General features: G+C 36.4%; 3 protein-coding genes across 4 annotated transcripts in view; all 3 read right to left on the reverse strand.

The window, feature by feature from the left end:
- LOC104120629 (calmodulin-like protein 30) overlaps positions 1–23,560 on the reverse strand; it is a 45,293-nt gene that overhangs the window by 19,460 nt on the left and 2,273 nt on the right. Inside the window, exon 2 of the mRNA XM_070196121.1 lies at positions 2,220–2,334. The gene's annotated coding sequence lies outside the window, so the exon portion shown is untranslated. The remainder of the gene's footprint in view (positions 1–2,219; positions 2,335–23,560) is intronic.
- Positions 3,678–4,490, reverse strand: LOC138891401 (calmodulin-like protein 30). The gene is made up of 2 exons (XM_070194140.1): positions 3,892–4,490; positions 3,678–3,780 (listed from the first exon to the last, which is right to left on the reverse strand). Exons 1-2 carry the CDS (start codon positions 4,488–4,490, stop codon positions 3,678–3,680), a joined length of 702 nt encoding a protein of 233 aa, XP_070050241.1.
- On the reverse strand, positions 15,302–21,120 carry LOC117277004 (patatin-like protein 2). 2 transcript variants are annotated; one of them, XM_070196120.1, is made up of 7 exons: positions 20,773–21,120; positions 20,311–20,504; positions 19,849–20,113; positions 16,493–16,651; positions 16,106–16,405; positions 15,795–15,994; positions 15,302–15,541 (listed from the first exon to the last, which is right to left on the reverse strand). In XM_070196120.1, exons 1-7 carry the CDS (start codon positions 20,881–20,883, stop codon positions 15,487–15,489), a joined length of 1,284 nt encoding a protein of 427 aa, XP_070052221.1. In that variant the 5' UTR covers positions 20,884–21,120; the 3' UTR covers positions 15,302–15,486. The 2 variants fall into 2 exon arrangements, with proteins under 2 accessions (XP_070052221.1, XP_070052220.1); XM_070196119.1 differs by lacking the exons at positions 19,849–20,113; positions 20,311–20,504; positions 20,773–21,120 and adding exons at positions 16,745–17,009; positions 17,207–17,400; positions 17,671–18,038.

Genomic DNA, 23,560 nt, shown 5'->3' on the forward strand with positions numbered 1-23,560 from the left:
GATGACAAAAAAATGGAAAAGTCAAAGAAAGAAATAAATGAAAAGAGAAGAAAAAAATGTGTGAAAAAAACAAAGAAAGAATGGAAGTCTTGAAAAGACTACAAAATGTGAAAGAATTAAATTGGTTTAGGTGGCATGTTCACATTTTGACGAAGATTTCAGTTGATTTCTCTGCCTATGAATAGGCATTCCCTTCTCAGTTCACATTCTTCTCTCTCTCAAATGATAAAGAGTTATTCTTTGTGTGGTCGTGGAGTAGGCAAAAATTGCCGAACCACATAAATCTTGTCTTGTCTTGTTTTGTACAATTTATTACTTTTCTCCTTTAAATATTTTACCCTTCTATTAGTCTGACATGCTTCCCAACAGTTGGTATCAGAGCACAAACAGTGTAATTCTGGTAATTCTGGTACTATTCACAAGAATAGTGCGACACTATGCTCATCAATACTAATAATATTCACAATAGTGAAATACTATTCATTAATAGTGATAGTATTATTCATCAATAGTGAGTGTTGTCTACCTTATACGATTGAGACATTTTTTCTACAAAGAGTACTATTTGCGGTTACTGACGAGCACAAAACACAACACGAAATTAATACTCACTAGTAAAAAATAATATAGTTTAATTATCGTCTCCACAAAGATTGGATTTAAATAATGTTCGAGTAATTTCTGGATTAGTTGCTATTTAGGGTGATCAACACTTGAGTTGGAGTGATTACTACTACAATTAACTACTAAATTAAGACGGCTAATAATTAGACCTGATCATATATAGAGAACGAGAGCTGAACTAAAATGGTTTGTAAACAATATGAGAAATAAGGGTCATGCCATGATAGGTGTAAGATAGTTATTCAAGATTTAACTCTATTTAAATTCACTTTTAATGTTTTAATGATTCTCCCAAATTCACTTGATAATTAGCTTAAACATAAGATGGAGATTCCTCTGTCGATTAAATCTGAACTCTACAAAATAAACTAATATGAATCACTGTGAAAATATGCAAGAGCACGTTAATGGACTAGTCTTTAGAAAAACGCCTCTCGAATATTCTCCGAACTTGGTTTAATCAATAATTCAAAAAGCTTTCTCGATTACTTAGAAGAATCACTAAATTAAACCAAACTAAATAATACAAAGATAATCACCAAAATATTCTCTTTTTTTCGATTAAATAAAACGGTGAATAATTTCGCAATTAATTCAAAGCTTCATAAACATATTCAAACAATTAAACTAGAGTTAAATTTACAAATAACACTCAAAACACCATATCTGTCAAAATCCTAGGGAAGAACTACTCTATAGATATGGAGAAAATTATCACAAATAAGTTTAAGAACATAGAAAATATCAAAAACAACTTTACGATACAAACTCCTGTATTGCACCGATTGTTGGCAAGAGAATTGATAAAATCTTGTTGTGTCTTCAAGTCGTGGTAGCTCTCTAAAATTATCCTAAGTTGAATCCACCTTCAAAAATATGTTTACCGTGTATTTATACATTATAGGAATAGTCTTAAACCGAAATAACCTTAATGTGTCGAAATAGGATTGCACAGACCTAAATATTGCATTGACACGCCGTCGGGCACGTCGCGCCGCACGACGTGCCAATGGACAAAAACAGAGAGCTATTCGTTTCTGCCTAACAAAGTATATTGGCAGCTCTTCTTGGACATGACGTCATAGTCATGACTTTGGAGAATACTCCATTGTGGCTTGTTATATTTGTTTGAATTGCCATTAGTTCCTCCACTATTGCTTTCTCTTTTTATTTCTTTCACTATTCAAATACCTACTTGGTCCTTCGGCCTCCGAATTTGATTCCGACTTAATTTTTAAATTTTTACTCATACTTTAAAATTCTCTTTTGATTCAATTTATCTCCAAAAATTTATCTTAGCCCGGAATCTCAACTTACACAATAAAAAATACATATTGAGTAGAAGTTTTCCATATTTTAGCTCCAATACAATTAAAGTGTAGCAAATAATCGGTGCAGAGTAGCCAAAAATTCGTATTTCTAGCCTACCATCAGTTACTATTCAAAGGCACTATTCACATAAAAAGAAATATTTTTTGTGAAGAAATAACATCGGAATAAGGGAATGTTAAAATTGACAAGTTCATTGGCAAAGATTTTGGATTATGAAAAATGCAGATAGAGGATTATTTGTACCATAAAAAAATTACACCTACCTCTGACCGGGGTAAAACTAAAGAATATGTCCAAAGCGCATTGAGATCTATTAGATCGCCAAACTCTTGGTGTGATGACACAAAATGTAGCGTTCAACATCATTAACGAGAAGACCTGCAGGTATGATGAAGGCGTTATCAAATATGTACGAGAAGCCATCTGCTTCAAATAAAGTCTATTTGATGCGTCGATTGTTCAACTTAAAGATGACAGAAGGTGGATCTGTTACGGAACATATCAATGAGTTTAATGTAATATTAACTCAATTGAGTTATGTTAATATAACATTTGATGACGAAGTCACGAAGTCAGGGCGTTGATTCTACTATCATCTCTAGCGAAGAATTGGTCCGCAACAGTAACTGCAGTTAGGAGTTCATCGGAAAGTACCAAACTCAAATTGGATGATATTAGAGACTTGGTTCTAAGCAAAGATATTTGCCGAAGAGTATCAAGTAGGGGGAGAAGCAGCCAAAGAGGACAAAGTCATGGTCGTGGCAGATCAAAGTCAAGGAGAAGAGGGCAATCCAAGAATCGCAAAGACATTACTTGTTGGAATTGCGATAAAAAGGGTCACTACAGTAGTCCGTGTAGAGAGCCATAGAAGAAGAAGAACGATCATACAAGGATGATAATTCAGCAAATGCAATTGCTGAACAAGTCAGTGTTGGCATGGCTTTGTGATTGTTTACCAAACTCTATTATATGACTTTGTGTTATTTATATTCGACCGATCTATTAAATTGTCGAAATCTATCCAATTGACATATGATAAGTGCAACAAATTGTTCTTCGAAATTACAATGCAATTCGATCAAACCATCTCAAATCTTCTCCAAATAATCTTAAATTTATTCCGACTACAATTATAGGGAGTAAAATTAACAATAGAATCTTTCTAGAATACCTTTTTAAGCATGAACTATGACGCAAACAGAATCTCACTTCACCAAAATGGTGCAACTTGGTCAGTATCAGCAGTTTTCATAACTTGACGAGCCTTCCATGAGCTGAACCATATGTGTAGACTCTGAAGTGCCTCTGTTAGTTCTTCGCGGCTAATACGCTTGTCATGATCCATGTCGAATTGCTTAATCCACACCTTGAATTCTTGCACTGACATATCTCTATTTGGCTGCTGCACTGGAAACTCGAAACAACTCATTATTGCCATCTGTTCTCCTTTAGTTTGTTAGCTCTACAATATATATGATGCCTTGTTTGTTCTATCCTCTACTCGCTGTTAAATTTGCACTAACTTTAGAAGTGCTAGGGAATCAATCAACTATAAAATTTGATAGGTATCTTTTCCTTTTGGACTTTTATTCAAGATGAGGGTATTCATGATGGAAACATCATCCTAATAATATGAATTTCTTCTCATATTGTGGGTTTGAAATGATGTTGATTCTTGCAACTTTATTCCATAGATTACCTTTTTAAGTATGAACAATGATTCATGAACAGAATCTCACTCCACCAAATAGGTGCAACTTGATCTTAGAATCAAGTTCTCCTTCCTCTGCCTTTCCGCCCAATTTCTTCATTTGTTTTAGTTTCCTAGTTGACCAGTTTTATTTGCATGAAAAGGAAATTAAGATTGTTATGGCTCCTGATTTCACACTGTGTTTTCGGTTGCTAAGGCCAATAAACATTAACAAACTAATGTACTGGCAGAGTGAATCGATCCCTCGACTCGAGACTAGTTTCATGGTGCGCGTCATCATGGTCACAAATTCGTTCATATCTATAAGTCCATCCCCATTAGCATCAACACCTCTCACCATTTTCTTGCAATTCTCCAAGCTACATTTTTCTCCTAGCATTCGTTGAACCTGCAACAATTCCTCTGCGCTAATTTTGCCATCACCATCCAAATCAAATGCCTTGAAAGCGCTTCTAATATCAGTTGGATTCACACCACCTTCAAGATTCTGCACTCTCATGAACTCCTTAAAATTAATGAATCCATCCCCATCAGTATCTGCAGCCTGAAATGCATCGCCAACGTCATAAGTTTTCGTATTTCCTCCACTGCCCATCATCTTCATAGCTGTTTTGTATTCTTCTTGTGAGATCTTTCCATCTTTGTTAGTGTCAAATTTGTCAAAAACCCTTTTCATTTCCTCCGCTTTTGGGCGAAAATTAGCCAACGACATGCTTGGCGTTTTCTTTACCTTTGATAGATTAAATGATGGACGAGATTTGGACAATGACTTTCTAAACCTGTTGAAACGAAAATAGAGGGAACTCGTGGTACTATTCGACATTGTTAATAAGGTGAATTTTGTTTGTTTACTTTGATGTTACAACTTGTAGGCTTGTAGTGAAATGTGAATATATAACCTTCAAACTAGCTAAATTGCCTTTGGTTTCTGGAATTAAAGTTGTCGCAATACAAGAGCGCACTCAGATATCCTATGGGCCAGAATGGTTTTGATGTTCTTTATTCCCAATTCACCTTACAATATGACCAAAATCCTCTTCCCCTATAACACTGCGACTATTTTACCAAAGAATTACCTACTGCCTTTAATCTTTCTTTTGATGATAAAGGACCCTAATTTGTCAGCATTTTGGGTCTTATAAGTTAAATCTTTTTTCCAGGTAACTTAACTTATTATAAATAATTATTTGTAAGTGACTTAATAGTGTAAAAATTCATTCACAAAAGTAAACTCGAATCGAAAGCACTACTGAGCTAACAACTTGACAACTAAAAGTAGACAACAATTTAACGGTATTGGTTGCAACTTAGCCCAACGCTTGGGCATAAATTCTATATCGAACCTAAAGGCATTGAAGAATCAAGAATAACACCACTGCTATTCCTTTCTTTCCTTGATGCCATTATCCACTAAACTTACAAAATATCCTTCTTATATATATACCTAGGGTTTTATGATATTTTTCTCATATATTTTTTTGTCATTTAGAGACATGGGATTTATCAAGTTTATTCCTCCCATTTACATATTACTCATACCATAATTTCAAATATTACCGTGATAATTCTCGAATGATGTGGAAATGTTAACCCATGAAATCAATGAGAAATTTGAGGATTGGATCGAAGAGAAAACCCTAATTATCTAAGTCGGTGAGAGAGAAGATATGAGAGACAATCGGGTAAACTAAATGTAATCCATTAATTTAGAATAGAGTCAAGTGGCTCTACTTATATGTACAAGTAATTGTGGCTAAAAATGAAAATAACCGCACAAGGGTCGGATCCCTGAAGTTCAAAATGAAAGATGGCCCAATAAGGAATAGACCCAACTCTTCAGAAGCTCATCTGGGATCTGGGCTTAGCATTAAGGATCTACCACCCCACCCCCACCCCCCTAAAGCTTGAGGGTGAGTGAAAACCAAGCTTGCATAAAAGTTTGTGATGAGGAACACCTGATAAGGCCTTCGTAAGCATATCAGCTAGTTGGGCATAAGTGTGCACATGGTGAAGAGAAATCACACCAGAAGAAAGAACATCCCCAACATAATGACAATCCACTTCAATGTATTTGGTGCGCTCATGAAAAACTGAATTTCTAGTAATATGCACAGCAACCTGACTATCACAAAAAACAGAAACAAGAGAAGTAATAGACAAACCCACATTAGCAAGAAGCCTAAGCAGCCAAGAAACCTCAGCAACCACATGTTTCAATTCTCTATATTCAGCTTCAGCAGAGCTTAACGAAACAGTAGGATGCTTCTTGGATTTCCAAGAAACATGAGAATCACCAAGAAGAATAAAATATCCGGTAACAGATCTCCTTGAAATAGGGCAGGCAGCCCAATCTGAATCAGAATAAGCCTTTAGAGTGAAATCAGAAGAGCTGCTAAGTAAGATACCCTGAGCAGGGTCATTGGCAAGTTATCTGAGAACATGTAGTGCAACCAACATATGAGGAACTTTATGAGACACCAGGAACTCACTCAAATGTTGAACAAAGAAGGAGATGTCAGGCTTGGTGTGCTGCAAGAAGTTCAACTTGCCAATCAACCTTCTATAGGTAGAAGGATCAGAAATAGGATCACTAGAGTCAATATGAAGCTTGTTCTGGGGAACAAGAGGAGTGGTGACAGGCTTAGCATCCAGACAATGAAATTCAGATAGAAGGTCAGTTGTATACTTATGTTGATGGACTACATAACCACCTTCTACCAGAGAAACCTCAAGACCAAGAAAATAGTGGACAGAACTACGATCTTTGATTCTGAACTGCTGATCTAAAAAGGCTTCCAGGTCTGCTATCACTTGACCATTATCTCCAGCTAAAGATATATCATCCACATATACCACCAAAATGACAATAGAGGAGACAATGATTTTGGTGAATAAAGAAGAGTCATTTTTGTTAGTGGAGTAAGCTCTAGAAAGGAGAGGTTGTGAGAGCTTTGAAAACTATTGTCTGGAAGCCTGTTTAAGACCATAGAGGGATTTCTTCAACTTGCAGGCCAAAGGAGGATTATAAGAAGAAGGACCAACAGACAAGCCCAAAGGGATTTTCATGTACACCTCTTCATGAAAATTCCCATATAGAAAAGCATTGTTGACATCCAACTGGTGGATAACCCAACCATGCTTGACTGCCAAGGTGAGAAGGCACTTGACAGTTGTGATCTTGACAACTGGATTGAAGGTTTTAAAATAGTCTATGCCCTTTTTTCTGAGAATCACCCCTAATCACTAACCTTGCCTTGTATCTCTCAATTTAACCATCAGACCTTTGTTTGATTTTATATACCCATTTTCATGGTATGGCCTTCTTTCCTGGAGGCAAAGGGACAATGTCCCAAGTCTGATTTGCCTCCAAGGCATGAAATTCTTTAAGCGTAGCATCCTGTCAGGCAGGATAAGGTGCTTCTTGATGATAAAACTGAGGTTCATGTATGTGAATCTCAGTAGAGGTAACCTTGGAATTCACAGGAAAAGTAGGAATGGCTGAGTAACAGACATCGTCTTGAAGGTAGACAGGTGTGTTAGATTCTCTAGTGAACTTCCTAAGGGGTACAGGGGAAGGAACAATAGAAAGGGTAGTAGAAGGAGGAGAAGATGAGGCATGAGGAACATGAGGAGAAGGAGCCACAGGTGAGATAGAGTGAGGAACCTGAACAGGGGAAGGTGCATAAGTTGTAGGGGCAGGTAAGATATCTGTAAAAGAATCAGGAGAAGCAGGAAAAGTATGAGGGGGAGAGGAAGAATGGTAAGCGAAGATATATTCATGAAAAATGACATCCCTAGAGAATAGGATGAAATGAGATGTAAGATTTAGCACATGGAGATGTTCTTGGTTGGAATTTATCCCTACCCACCTTTGGCAAAGTAGCAAAGCAAAGGTAACCAAAGGTTCTTAGATGAGAATATGTAGGAGGATGACTATGAAGTTTCTCAAAAGGTAACAAATTGTGTAAAACACTAGAGGGAAACCTGTTGATTAAGTAGGTGGCAGTAAGCACACAATCACTCCAATATTTGACAGGTAGTTTAGGTTGAAATAAAAATGCTCTTGATGTTTCTAAAAGGTATTTGTGTTTCCTCTAAACAACCCCATTTTGTTAAGGAATGTGGGAAATTGTGGTTTGGTGAAGAATACCAGAATCAACAAAATAAGAAGAAATTTGAGAACTGGAACCTAGCTCAAATGCATTGCAGATTTAATTGTTTGGACTTTAGAGTTAAAATGATTCTAGACCATGAAAACAAAAGCTTTGATAATAGAAATAGCATTACTTTTACAGGAAATTAAGTGTGTCCAGGTCACCCTTGAAAAGTCATCAACAATAGTCAAGAAATACCTAAAACCATTATATGTTCTTATATGATGAGGACCTCATAAATCAATATGTACAAGTTGAAAAGAATGAGTAGACTTGATAGTGCTATCTGGGAATGGGAGTCTCTGTTGTCTAGCTAAGGGACAAACATGACAAATAAAGGATTGTTTTAAACAAAATTTGTCAAAAAGTGTGAGCACCTAATTTTTGACTATATTTTAATTTTTATCACTTCTTTGTATTTGATAATTTTTAGGTTTAATCTTGATATTTTAACTTTTATTATGTTATTTTTATTAGTAGACTTTATTAGAGAATATGTAATATTTTTAACAAAGTCTATTACATAGAGGACGAAAAAATTTATTTTAATCACGGGCCAAATCTAATAAAATTACTCCCGACCTTTCCAACACTATTTCCTTGTCCCATCACCCACCTACTACACTATTCACGTATCACATCTCACTTCCTTTTCATTATTTCATTGTCCCGTCATTCATTTTCAACACTCCTCCTCTCATCCTTTCTTATTATATGTACACACACAAAAAAGAAAAAAGAGGACAGATCTGGAAAAAAAAAGAAGCAAAAACAGAGGGACGGGGAAGACACAAATTGAAAAACAAGGAGGCAGCTACATGCCTTTCTTCTTCTTTTCTTCCTCATCCTCAATCACCATTTTTCCTCAATAGTTTTAACCATGTTAGAGCTCCAAAATCCAGCTCCTTTTACCCCCCAAAATACCACCCAAAACCACCCCAGAGCACCCATGAAACTTAGCTCCAAGACACTCATGAAACCAGCCCCTTTTCTCTATTAAAATTCAGCTGAAAGCAGCCCCGAAGCACCACTGTTTTACCTCAAAAACGAACTCAAATCCAGCCCCTATCCTCTATTAAAATCAACGCAAAACAACCCCAAAAATAGCCCCCAAAAGCTAGCGAAAATCAGCATAAACCCGCTGCCGAAACCGCTCTAGAATAGTTAAAAATACTCCAAAAATGCTGCCAAAAACCAACTGAAAAACCCAGCTGAAACAGTCCCCAAAACACCATTCAAACTGAGCTTCTCACCTCCAAAACACCGTCAGAAAAATAGCTAAAGTTTATGAGTCGAGTCGAGGTCCGAGACGAGTCCGCCAAGTTCGCCGAGTTCGAGTGGTGGGTCGTTCATGATCTTGTTCGCTTTTGGATTTCAGAGCTGTTAAATGTTGAAAGTTCAGATTCAAAACTTTGAGGTTCATTCCTTGCCTTAATCTTGATAATGTTGAAATTGGTATTCTATATTATGGATCTTACGCTTGAATGAAGTATTATTTTCGTTCTCGTGTTAATATCTTTAGTTCAATGCCTATATCACTTTTTATCTCTATGTTGTTCTATTGGGGAATCATGTTGATATTGGTATTTATTTGTGAAAATATTTTCATCACTACACTGTATTAACCTAGCACACTCTAGGAGGAAGAATTTCAGGAACAATGTTAAAGAATTTAGGCTAAGGATTTACTGCTTTAGCTTGGATTTGTTGGGACCAAGTTGATGAGTTGTGGGGTCTAGATTCAAACAAAAGATTGGGCCAAATAAGATAAGTTCTGTAGAGGCCCAATACAATACAAAGACATCCACTTTGATTCATATGCTGGTCATTGTTTTCTCAAAGGACAAATGTAGTAATTGTTTTTTCTTAAGTAATAACGTGCTAATAATCCTTTGCCATGACTGCGGATTCGCTTGCGTAGCGCTGTTATGACAAAATTAATAAATTTTATCTCGATCACGCATTCGCTTGCATAGTGTGGTTATGACTTATTATTCAAAACATTCTTCAATAATCAAGAAATAAAAGAGGATATGTAAAACATGAAAATCAATAAAACACAATTTATCCAAAAAATAATATAAGCCAAATGTAGTCAATAAAGCGACCGTGCTAGAACCACGGGACTCGGGGAATGCCTTACACCTTCTCCCCGGTCAACAGAATTCCTTACCCGGACTTTATTTTCGCAGACCAATAATCATAGAGTCAAACATTTCTTTGACTAGGGATTCAAATAAAATTTGACTTGGAACACCCAAAAATCAATTCCAAGTGGCGACTCTGAACAATGAAATAATCCATATTTCAAAATTGTCACTTCAATCGAAAAAACGCTTTAACCCACAATCCATAACACGTATACTTTTTGGGGTAAAAAGGGGTATAACAGCTCTGGCAACTCTGCTGGGGACTTCAAGAATTCGAGCTTGTACATTGACTTCATTTGGCTTTATTAATTTTTGTATATATATTGATTTATTTGGGCCTAATGTGCTACTTGTTCACTTTTTACCGCTTGATATTGTTGAACTGTATATATAAATTGTCTTGTGATGACCCAAAATATCATCTTTAAATTTAATAAGTAATTCTGTGTTCTAAGACCTCGAAAAGCATCATTTATCATTCCTCGACTTGCGTGCGCAGTCCGTAAAATTTTTCGGAAAGTTTTCATGTGAAAATTGGATTAAAAATGGGAAATAGAGCTTTAAAACTCAACTATGTTGGCTTTGGTCAACATTTTGAGTAAATGGATCCGGATCAGTATTTTAAAAATTTTAGTAGCTCCGTATCGTAATTTGGGACTTGGGCGTATGCCCGGAATTTAATTTGGAAGTCCCTAACTCAAGTTATGACCATTTAACGGAACTAGCAATTTAAAGGCTAAATATTCCAAGTTTGACCACGGGGTTGACTTTTTGATATCGGAACCAGAATCCGATTCTGAAAATTTGAACAGCTCCGTTATGTCATTTATGACTTGTGTGCCAAATTTGAAGTCATTCTGGATTCATTTAATATGTTTTGGCACGAGATTTATAAATTAAAAGTTTAAAACTCAAAGTTCAAATCGGGGTGTGAATTGTAATTTCAGTGTGTTTGATGTGATTTTAGACCCCGAGTCAGTCCGTATTATGTTACGGGACTTGTTGGTATATTCGAGCGGGGTCCCGAGTACCCCGAGAGTGAAACGGATTGAAATCGGAACAAAAATTGGACTTAAGCAAAAATCTGAAATTTGGGTTCTGGTATAATCGCACCTGCGGAATTTTGACCGCAGGTGCAAGCTCGCAGAAGCGAGACTTCCATCGCAGATGCGGCCTTTGCAGGTGCGGCCCTTTTTGCGCAGAAGCGGACGTCGCAGGTGCGACATTTTGTCCGCAGAAGCGGAACCTCGCCTGGCAGCCCCTTTTCGCAGATGCGAGATTTTTCTCGCAGATGCGAGCTCGCATGTGCGAGCCCAGGCACCGCAGATGTGAAAATGCTGGGCAGAATACATAAAATCGGGTCTTAGCCATTTTTACTCATTTTTGAGTTTTGAGTCTCGGATTTGGGCGATTTCACGGGGGATTTTCACGACTTTGAACTGGGTAAGTGTTCTTTATCATAAAGTTATTATATTTCACAAATCCATGTCTATATTCATCATTTATTTCGGATTTAGATGGAAGAAATTGGAATTTTTGTAAAACTTTCCAAAAATAAAAAATTTAGATAAGAAGGTCCATTTGATATCGGAATTGGACAAATTTGGTATGGTTGAACTCGTATCGGAACGGGTGTTCGGATTTCGTGAGTTTTTTTGGGATTTGATACGTGGATCCCACTACCGAATATTTTAATGAATTTCGGATTTTTATCCGAAAAATTTGTAAATTCATATGGAATTAATTCCTATGATTAGTATTGAATATATTGAATTGTTTGTGAATAGATTTGAAGCTTTCAGAGGCAAATTTAAAAGGAAAAGCTGTGGTTAAATAATTGATTGAAATTTGTAAAGCGAGGTAAGTGTCGGGGTTAACCTTGACTTGAGGGAATAGAACCCTTAAATTGTTTGTTATGTGAATTGCATGTAAACGACGTATAGGCGAGGTGACGAGTGTCTATACGTCGTCAAATTAATTGTTTGCCTGCTTACTTGAAAAATCATAAATTATTTTTAATCATAAATTAATTATTATAATAATTGTTTCTCTCTTATTTTTTGCAAATATAAATTCTTAAATTCCCGCATTAATTGTTACATGCTATTTGAATTATATGCCTTAATTGTTATTTGACATTTAGCATAATAAATATTAAACTGCTAATTGCTCCCTGATTTCCATAATAATTTATTATTTGTCATTGTTTGCTTCATAATTAAATCATAATTATTGTATGCTTGTTGTCTTGTAATTTTATATTAATTGTTATCTTTATTGGGAAAATATCTTCTATAAGAATTGGTAAATAAAAATGTTGGAGGAGCGGGTTGCACGCCACAACATGATTGATTATAATGAATATATTGGAGGATCGGGTTGCACGCCGCAACAGACTTATTAAAAGTCAATATTGGAGGATCGGGGTTGCACGCCGCAACAGAACTGAATGTGAATATATTGTGAGAGCAGGTTGTACGCTGCAACAGAATTGAATGTGAATATATTGTGAGAGCGGGTTGCACGCTGCAACAGAATTGGTTGAAATAATAATGGATTATGACTGCTGGGTTGGTTTCAATTATTATAAATGAGTTACCTGTTTTATTTATATTATTTGTTCTTATTATCAATATTGCGTACAGGTTAATGTAAGTGAACCGCCTTAGCCTCGTCACTACTTCGTCGAGGTTAGGCTCAACACTTACCAGTACATGGGGTCGGTTGTATTGATACTACACTTTGCACTTCTTGTGCAGATTTTAGAATTTCGGGTCGTGACAGTTGGTATCAGAGCACTAGGTTACATAGGTCTCACGAGTCACGAGCAAACTTAGTAGAGTCTGAAGGATCAGTACAGAGACGTCTGTACTTATCTCTCAGAGGCTATAAAGTTTAGGAACAATATCACTTCTTTCTTATTCTGTCGTGCGCTTTTATTCTATCATCGATTATTGAACCATTCTATTCTTATTCTCTCGCAGATGGTGAGAACGCGTAATACCTCTACCGATGGACAGGGACCAGAACCCCCGGTGGCAACTATGTCCAGGGGTAGAGGTCGAGGCCTAGGTCATGCTAGAGGCTGAGGTAGAGCTCAGTCCAGAGCTCGAGCAGCTGCACCTGTTGAAGAACCTCAGATAGAACTTCAGGAGGAGGTCCCAGTTCAGAATGTACCAGTTGGACCAGTTCAGGTCCCGGAAGGATTCATAGCCACTCCAGTGCTTCAGGACGCTCTAGTCCGATTGGTGAGTCTTATAGAGGGTGTGGCCCAGAATGGTACATTTTCAGTGGCACCAGCCGTCTCACTGGCTAGGGGAGGAGCACAAACTCCCACTACTCCTGCCCCGGAGCAGATGGCTCGCCAGAATTAGGCTCCAGTAGCCCCGCCAGTTAGGGTAGTTCAGCTAGTTATTGCGGCACAGGCCGGTGATAGGCCCGCTATGTCTTTTGAGGCCTTATTGAGACTGGATAAGTTTACTAAGCTCTTTCCAGTTCACTTCAGTGGTACACCTTCTGAGGACCCACAAGATTATCTTGAACGCTGCCACGAGGTGCTGCAAAACATGGGTATAGTTGAGACCAATGGAGTTGATTTTGCTGTATTCTAGATGACGGATTCCGCCAAGAGGTGGTGGAGAGATTATACATTGATCCGACCAGTCGGATAACCTACACTTATGTGGGAGCAGTTCTCTCAGCTATTTCTGGAGAAGTTCCTCCCTATCACACTGAGAGAGGAATTCCACAAGCAATTTGAACGTCTACAACAGGGCAGTATGACTGTTACTCAGTATGAGTCCCGTTTTGGGGATTTGGCCCGCCATGCTCTCCTTTTACCACCTACGGAGGGAGAGACAGTGAGGAGGTTCATTGAGGGACTCACTCACCCTATCAGACTTCAGATGGCCAAGGAGACCGGAAGTGAGATTTCTTTTCAGGTGGCTGCTAATGTCGCAAGGAGGATCGGGATGGTTCTTGCACAGGAAAGAGGGCAGAGGTCCGATAAGAGGCCTCGTCAGTTCGATGGTTAGAGTGGTGCCTCATCTGGAGGCCGGGGTAATTTTGGTAGGGGTCATCCTCCCAGACCATTTCATTCAGCACTTCATGTATCTCCCGGTGCTTCAGGGAGTCACGGTCCTATTATGCCTTACTCTGGGCAGCCAGTATTCAGTGCACATTCAGCTCCTATCAATGCACCACCACTCCAGAGTTACTACAATGGTTATCCAACCCATCTGGGTCAGCTTCAGCTTCAACAGCCACGTCATCAGGATGGGTGTTATGAGTGTGGGAACATTGGTCACATCAGGAGGTATTGCCCTAGATTGGCGAGTAACAAATCTCGGCAAGATTCTCGTGCCATCATACCGGCACCGGTTGCTTCACTGCCTGCTCAGCCAGCTAGAGGTAGGGGTCAGGCAGTTAGAGGTAGAGGTCAGGCCATTAGAGGTGGAGGTCAGACCGTTAGAGGTGGAGGCCAGCTAGTTAGACGCCGTCCCAGAGATGCAGTTCAGAGTGGTGGGGTCCAGCCCCGATTTTATGCTTTTCCAGCTAGGCTTGAGGCCGAGTCATCTGATGATGTAATCACAGGTATTATTCCAGTTTTCCATAGAGATGCTTCAGTTCTATTTGATCCAGGATCTACTTATTCCTATGTATCCTCTTATTTTGCTTCATATTTGGTTGTGCCTTGTGATTCTCTGAGTGCTTCTGTGTGTGTATCTACACCGGTGGGAGACTCTGTTGTAGTAGATCATGTCTATCGTTTGTGTGTGGTTACTATTGATAATTCTGAGACCAGTGTGGATCTTCTACTTCTTGATATGGTAGATTTTGATATCATCTTGGGTATGGATTGGATGTCTCCTTACCATGCTATATTGGACTGTCATGCCAAGACAGTGACCCTAGCTATGCCGGGGTTACCTCGCTTTAGCTATGCAGCTACTAGTGTCTCTCCTTGTATTATTTTTCATTCTGTCTATTTTTATTTCAGACAGTATTTGAGGTTTTGTATAATATACTAGATGCTCATACACTTGTGACACCATGACTTGGCACACCCATTGGTAGAGTTTGGGTTTTATTATATTTTTTTGGTTTTAAATTTTATCAATGTATGCTTAATTTATTAGTTGGCTTGCCTAGCTGTATTGTTCGCCATCACGACTTATAGGTGAAATTGGGTCGTGACAAAAATACTATTTCCCATTTCACAGTAAGATTTGTAGTTCAATCATCCAGTTGAGTAATTAAACTTTAACTGAAGAGTATAAACAAAAAGTGAAAAGAAAAACAAAAAGCCTCTAAAGATGCAGAGATGTTCATTTGCCTTTAAATAAAGAGATAATCTTATTTCAGCGTTCAAGTAAGTTTAACAACACCCGACGATTATAGTCTAAACCATGTTACACACCTAAAGGATTAAAGCCAGCAGACGGCTTATTATTTCTTTGAAAGTCTCCAACAAACTAAGAGCTTCTACACTAGAGAAGATAGGCATTTCTTCTGCTCAAACCTTTTGTTTTTGGCGGAGCTTTCTTTGATCTGACAATCTTTTTGCCAACCTGTACAAACCCAAGAAAAACAGGAACAATCAAATTATCCATGATTGTGTGATATATACATATATACACTAGAGCAAAGAAGTTTTACGTGATTGTGTAATTAAACATGTTGTAGGAGATGACTGTTTTATTTTCCAAGTAATAACTAGTTCCATTTATTATGAGCAATTAAAGGTTAATGTATATAGAAGTTAAACTCATAATATAAAAAACAGGTTAATGTGTATATAATTGCTGTAAAAGGTGAACTTACTCAACAAGAGCCATTTCGTTGGTCCAATCGGCTTTTCCTACAGGTTTGCGCTTGTCTGAGATGGGTTCATAAAAACCAGTTTCGAAGTTGACAGAAGAAACAGGGCGCTTCAACAGGTCATTTGCTATATGCACCAAGTTGCTGAGATTTTCTTCTGTTGCATTGTCAGTCCTTGTATCTTCATATTTCAAGCCATCAATCTGATGATCAAGAATGTTCCATTTCAGAAAGAAAGACAAACAGGAAATATTTGACAAAAGAATCTTGAAATGAATGACTCGTAGGCATTTGATGATCAATAATCTGGGTACCTGAATCCTGAGGTAAGTATCATTTGATGGAGTGCCATGTAGGAACATAGATGTATAAATATCAGCCATATCACTCAAGGCAGACTCAAAAACATCAATGAGGGGAGTGCTATCTCCTGGCCCCAAAAACCAATTGACCAGTCCCCACGTCTTACCATCTTCAACATCAAACTTTAGAACCCCTTTTGCTGATCCAGTGCCCAGTGAAAGTATAACAAATGTAACATCATCTATAGCTTTGTTACTTGATGATGAAGTTCTCCACATCTCTTGTGTAGCTTCTCGTATTGCAAGCAAAGTCTTTGGTACAATTTTATTTGTCAAACTTAGTTAATCACTGATATTGTAAAATATTATAGAATGACTCTGCACAAAATTCTAACTTACAGGATTATTAGCCGCAACACCACCGTCGACAGCGTTATATATTTTGGTACCTTTGGATGAGTTAACTTCAAAATGATAAGGAGGAAGGTAATATGGTGCTGCAGATGTAGAGATGCAAACATCTGCTAGTAGACAATCCTTTGAGTCGTCCACTTTCGCCTGTGCTAAATCATCCATCATTAGTGAAGAAAATTAAGTAGGAAAAAAAAAGAAGAGATAAACAGAAAACAAAAAGAAAAAAATTAAAATGACCTGTAAAGATGAAAAGATAACTGGCTGGAACTCATGAATATCAAAGGCAGGAATAACAACATTAGTTAGTGTTTGGCTAAGCTTTCGACCTCCAATCAAATTCTTGATTTTCTCATGCAAATACTCTCCATCATATTTAGGACGAAACAACATGGCCTCGATCCATTCAACAATTTTTTCTGCACTATGGTATACAGGGGCAACATATTTGTTGTAAAGGTCCTTAACCCAATTAACTACAGTGTCCCACCCAGGAAAGCTAAACCTGCGCGCATGTAGAGTGAAGACGATAAATAAACATAGGCGGATATAGAGCTGGGTTCAATAAATTCAACTGAATATATTTCTTTTGGCTCGATAAATCAAATATTCACCTTGTAATATAAGTATGTTCATGTTACACGTTTCTAAACTCTCAAGTTGAAAGGATATAGGAGTAACTAAGATAATTTTGATGCCTACCGGGGCTTTGCTTTATCTTGCGGGAATATATTTGGGCTCTCCTTCAGATAGAATTCAGTAATCTCATCTGCACGAAATAAAGGTCGATTCTTTTCATTTGGGGTAGTTAGCATTGCAGTAACTAAACCTCCAGTGCTTGTCCCTGCTATGTAGTCAAAGTAGTCTGCGATCCTAGCATCACTTCCGTCCTGTTTCTGTGGAAAAAATAGAAAAATGTATAACTCATACCATAGTTATTTAGGGATTTTTGGATTATGTATGAGAGATAAGTTCATAATGTAAAGAAATTTTATACTATCAAACTAAATTAACCTACAAAATAGTCAGCTTTCCACTATCAAGTCTGATATGGTAACCCGGGAAAAAAAGAATAAATGATACTGTTTAAAAATCTTTTTGCTCAGTGTATGTGATGTATATTCGTTACAAGAAACTACGGTATATATATATATATGTTAACTAACCTGGAATTGGGATTCAAGAAAAGCAAGAATTGTACTAGGAATTATCCCTCTTACACCTCCACCATCAATGCTAAGAATAGTTATCACCTTTCCTTGTGATGATCTAGCCATGCTTGATCTCAGTTGTTTAGCTAAATCTATGTCTACGAATTAAGCTTAGCAGTTTGAGTGTCCAGTGCCTTTACATTAGGAGTATTTATGATGGGAACAAGAAAGAAAAGATAACAAAAAAATGGAAAAGTCAAAGAAAGAAATAAATGAAAAGAGAAGAAAAAAATGTGTGAAAAAAACAAAGAAAGAATGGAAGTCTGAATGAAAAGACTACAAAATGCGAAAGAATTAAATTGGTTTACAATCGCGGTGTCCTCATGTCGCATGTTCACATTTTGATGAAGATTTCAGCTGATTCCTCTGCCTCTGAATAAGCATCCCCTTCTTAGTTCACATTCTTCTCTCTCTCAATTAATTAAGAGTTATTCTTTGTGTGGCCGTGGAGTAGGCAAAAATTATCGAACCACATAAATCTTGTCTTGTCTTGTTTTGTACAATTTATTACTTTTCTCCTTTAAATATTTTACCCTTCTATTAGCCTGACATGCTTCCCAACAGTTGGTATCAAAGTACAGACAGTGTAATTCTGATAGAAAAGTACGATATTAGTGTAGATACTATTCACAAGAATAGTGTGATACTATGCTCATCAATACTAATAATATTCATAATAGTGAAATACTATTCATTAATAGTGATAGTATTATTCATCAATAGTGAGTATTGTCTACCTTATACGATTGAGATATTTTTTCTACACAGAGTACTATTTGCGGTTACTGACGAGCGCAAAACACAACACGAAATTAATACTCGCAAGTCAAAAATAATATAGTTTAATTATCGACTCTATAAGGATTGGATTTAAATAATGTTCGAGTAATTTCTGGATTAGTTGCTATTTAGGATGATCTACACTTGAGTTGGAGTGATTACGACTACAATTAACTACTAAATTAAGACTACTAATAATTAGACATGATCATATATAGAGAACGAGAGCTGAACTAAAATGGTTTGTAAACAATATGAGAAATAAGGGTCATGCCATGATAGGTGAAGATAGTTATTCACGATTTAACTCTGTTTAAATTCACTTCTAATATTTTAATGATTCTCCTAAATTCACTTGATAATTAGCTTAAACATAAGGTGAAGATTCCTCTCTCGATTAAATTTGAACTCTACAAAATAAACTAATATGAATCAATGCGAAGATATACAAGAGCACGTTAATAGACTAGTCTTTAGAAAAACGTCTCTCGAATATTCTCCGAACTTGGTTTAATCAATAATTCAAAAAACTCTCTCGATTACTTAGAAGAATCACTAAATTAAACTAAACCAAATAATACAAAGATAATTACCAAAATATATTTTTTTTCGATTAAATAAAACGGTGAATAATTTCGCAATTAATTCAAATCTTCAAAAACATATTCAAACAATTAAACTAGAGTTAAATCTACAAATAACACTCAAAATACCATATCTGTCAAAATCCTAGGGAAGAACCACTCTATAGATATGGAGAAAGTTATCACAAATAAGTTTAAGAACATAAAAAACATCAAAGACAACTTTACGATACAAACTTTCGTATTGCACCGATTGTTGGCAAGAGAATTGATGAAATCTTATTGTGTCTTCAAGTCGTGGTAACTCTCTAAAATTATCCTAGGTTGAATCAACCCTCAAAAATATATTTACCGTATATTTATACATTATAGAAATAGTCTTAAACCGAAATAACCTTAATGGGTCACACGCCGTCGGGCACGTCGCGTCGCACGACGTGCCAATGGACAAAAACAGAGAGCTATTCGTTTCTGCCTAACAAAGTATATAGGCAACCCTTCTTGGACATGACGTCATAGTCATGACTTTGGAGAATAGTCGTGGGCCAAAGTTCTCCTATTCCTAATCCGACTTGGCTACAGGGATTGATGCTGGGGTGGATGCGTCGCATCCACCTCGTCCTCCACTTCTCAGCTTCGCATGCTACGGTGGATGCTTCGCATCCACCCTTTGTTCCTCCATTTCTTAACTTTGCATGTGAGGGTGGACGCGACGCATCCAAAAAAAGAAGAGATAAACAGAAAACAAAAAGAAAAAAATTAAAATGACCTGTAAAGATGAAAAGATAACTGGCTGGAACTCATGAATATCAAAGGCAGGAATGACAACATTAGTTAGTGTTTGGCTAAGCTTTCGACCTCCAATCAAATTCTTGATTTTCTCATGCAAATACTCTCCATCATATTTAGGACGAAACAACATGGCCTCGATCCATTCAACAATTTTTTCTGCACTATGGTATACAGGGGCAACATATTTGTTGTAAAGGTCCTTAACCCAATTAACTACAGTGTCCCACCTAGGAAAGCTAAACCTGCGCGCATGTAGAGTGAAGACGATAAATAAACATAGGCGGATATAGAGCTGGGTTCAATAAATTCAACTGAATATATTTCTTTTGGCTCGATAAATCAAATATTCACCTTGTAATATAAGTATGTTCATGTTACACGTTTCTAAACTCTCAAGTTGAAAGGATATAGGAGTAATTAAGATAATTTTGATGCCTACCGGGGCTTTGCTTTATCTTGCGGGAATATATTTGGGCTCTCCTTCAGATAGAATTCAGTAATCTCATTTGCAAGAAATAAAGGTCGATTCTTTTCATTTGGGGTAGTTAGCATTGCAGTAACTAAACCTCCAGTGCTTGTCCCTGCTATGTAGTCAAAGTAGTCTGCGATCCTAGCATCACTTCCGTCCTGTTTCTGTGGAAAAAATAGAAAAATGTATAACTCATACCATAGTTATTTAGGGATTTTTGGATTATGTATGAGAGATAAGTTCATAATGTAAAGAAATTTTATACTATCAAACTAAATTAACCTACAAAATAGTCAGCTTTCCACTATCAAGTCTGATATGGTAACCCGGGAAAAAAAGAATAAATGATACTGTTTAAAAATCTTTTTGCTCAGTATATGTGATGTATATTCGTTACAAGAAACTACGGTATATATATATATGTTAACTAACCTGGAATTGGGATTCAAGAAAAGCAAGAATTGTACTAGGAATTATCCCTCTTACACCTCCACCATCAATGCTAAGAATAGTTATCACCTTTCCTTGTGATGATCTAGCCATGCTTGATCTCAGTTGTTTAGCTAAATCTATGTCTACGAATTAAGCTTAGCAGTTTGAGTGTCCAGTGCCTTTACATTAGGAGTATTTATGATGGGAACAAGAAAGAAAAGATAACAAAAAATGGAAAAGTCAAAGAAAGAAATAAATGAAAAGAGAAGAAAAAAATGTGTGAAAAAAACAAAGAAAGAATGGAAGTCTGAATGAAAAGACTACAAAATGCGAAAGAATTAAATTGGTTTACAATCGCGGTGTCCTCATGTCGCATGTTCACATTTTGATGAAGATTTCAGCTGATTCCTTTGCCTATGAATAGGCATCCCCTTCTTAGTTCACATTCTTCTCTCTCTCAATTAATTAAGAGTTATTCTTTGTGTGGTCGTGGAGTAGGCAAAAATTGTCGAACCACATAAATCTTGTCTTGTCTTGTTTTGTACAATTTATTACTTTTCTCCTTTAAATATTTTACCCTTCTATTAGCCTGACATGCTTCCCAACAGTTGGTATCAGAGCACAGACAGTGTAATTCTGATAGAAAAGTACGATATTAGTGTAGATACTATTCACAAGAATAGTGTGATACTATGCTCATCAATACTAATAATATTCATAATAGTGAAATACTATTCATTAATAGTGATAGTATTATTCATCAATAGTGAGTATTGTCTACCTTATACGATTGAGATATTTTTTCTACACAGAGTACTATTTGCGGTTACTGACGAGCGCAAAACACAATACGAAATTAATACTCGCAAGTCAAAAATAATATAGTTTAATTATCGACTCTATAAGGATTGGATTTAAATAATGTTCGAGTAATTTCTGGATTAGTTGCTATTTAGGATGATCTACACTTGAGTTGGAGTGATTACGACTACAATTAACTACTAAATTAAGACTACTAATAATTAGACATGATCATATATAGAGAACGAGAGCTGAACTAAAATGGTTTGTAAACAATATGAGAAATAAGGGTCATGCCATGATAGGTGAAGATAGTTATTCACGATTTAACTCTGTTTAAATTCACTTCTAATGTTTTAATGATTCTCCCAAATTCACTTGATAATTAGCTTAAACATAAGGTGAAGATTCCTCTCTCGATTAAATTTGAACTCTACAAAATAAACTAATATGAATCAATGCGAAGATATACAAGAGCACGTTAATAGACTAGTCTTTAGAAAAACGTCTCTCGAATATTCTCCGAACTTGGTTTAATCAATAATTCAAAAAACTCTCTCGATTACTTAGAAGAATCACTAAATTAAACTAAACCAAATAATACAAAGATAATTACCAAAATATATTTTTTTTCGATTAAATAAAACGGTGAATAATTTCGCAATTAATTCAAATCTTCAAAAACATATTCAAACAATTAAACTAGAGTTAAATCTACAAATAACACTCAAAATACCATATCTGTCAAAATCCTAGGGAAGAACCACTCCATAGATATGGAGAAAGTTATCGCAAATAAGTTTAAGAACATAAAAAACATCAAAGACAACTTTACGATACAAACTTTCGTATTGCACCGATTGTTGGCAAGAGAATTGATGAAATCTTATGGTGTCTTCAAGTCATGATAACTCTCTAAAATTATCCTAGGTTGAATCCACCCTCAAAAATATATTTACCGTATATTTATACATTATAGAAATAGTCTTAAACCGAAATAACCTTAATGGGTCACACGCCGTCGGGCACGTCGCGTCGCACGACGTGCCAATGGACAAAAACAGAGAGCTATTCGTTTCTGCCTAACAAAGTATATAGGCAACCCTTCTTGGACATGACGTCATAGTCATGACTTTGGAGAATACTCAATTGTGGCTTGTTATATTTGTTTGAATTGCCATAATATTTGGCACGTTGGCAGACACAAAGTGTCTTGCTAAGTTTTCATGTCATTAGTTTCTCCACTATTGCTTTCTCTTTTTATTTCTTTCACTATTCAAATACGTACTCGGTCCAGATCTTCGGCCTCCGAATTCGATTCCGACTTAATTTTAAAATTTTTACTTATACTTTAAAATTCTCTTTTGATTCAATTTATCTCCAAAAACTCGTCTTAGCCCGAAATCTCAACTTATACAATAAAAAATACGTACTGAGTAGAAAATGTTCATATTTTAGCTCCAATACAATTAAAGTGTAGCAAATAATCGGTTAGCCAAAAACTCGTATTTCTAGCCTACCATCAGTTACTATTAAAAGGCACTATTCACATAAAAACAAATATTTTTTGTGAAGAAATAACATCGGAAGAAGGAAAGGTTAAAATTGACAAGTTCATTGGCAAAGATTTTAGATTCTGAAAAATGCAAATAGAGGATTATTTGTAATATAAAAAAATACACTTATATCTGACCGGGGTAAAACCAAAGAATATAGCCAAAGCAGATTGAGATCTATTAGATCGCCAAGCTCTTGGTGTGATGACACAAAATGTAGCGTTCAACATTATTAACGAGAAGACCTGCAGGTCTGATGAAGGCGTTATCAGATATATACGAGAAGCTATCTGCTTCAAATAAAGTCTATTTGATGCGTCGATTGTTCAACTTAAAGATGACAGAAGGTGGATCTGTTACGGAACTTATTAATGAGTTTAATGTAATATTAACTCAGTTGAGTTCTCTTAATATAACATTTGATGACGAAG

Source organism: Nicotiana tomentosiformis, chromosome 2 (genome assembly GCF_000390325.3).
Source record: "Nicotiana tomentosiformis chromosome 2, ASM39032v3, whole genome shotgun sequence".
NCBI lineage: Eukaryota > Viridiplantae > Streptophyta > Magnoliopsida > Solanales > Solanaceae > Nicotiana > Nicotiana tomentosiformis.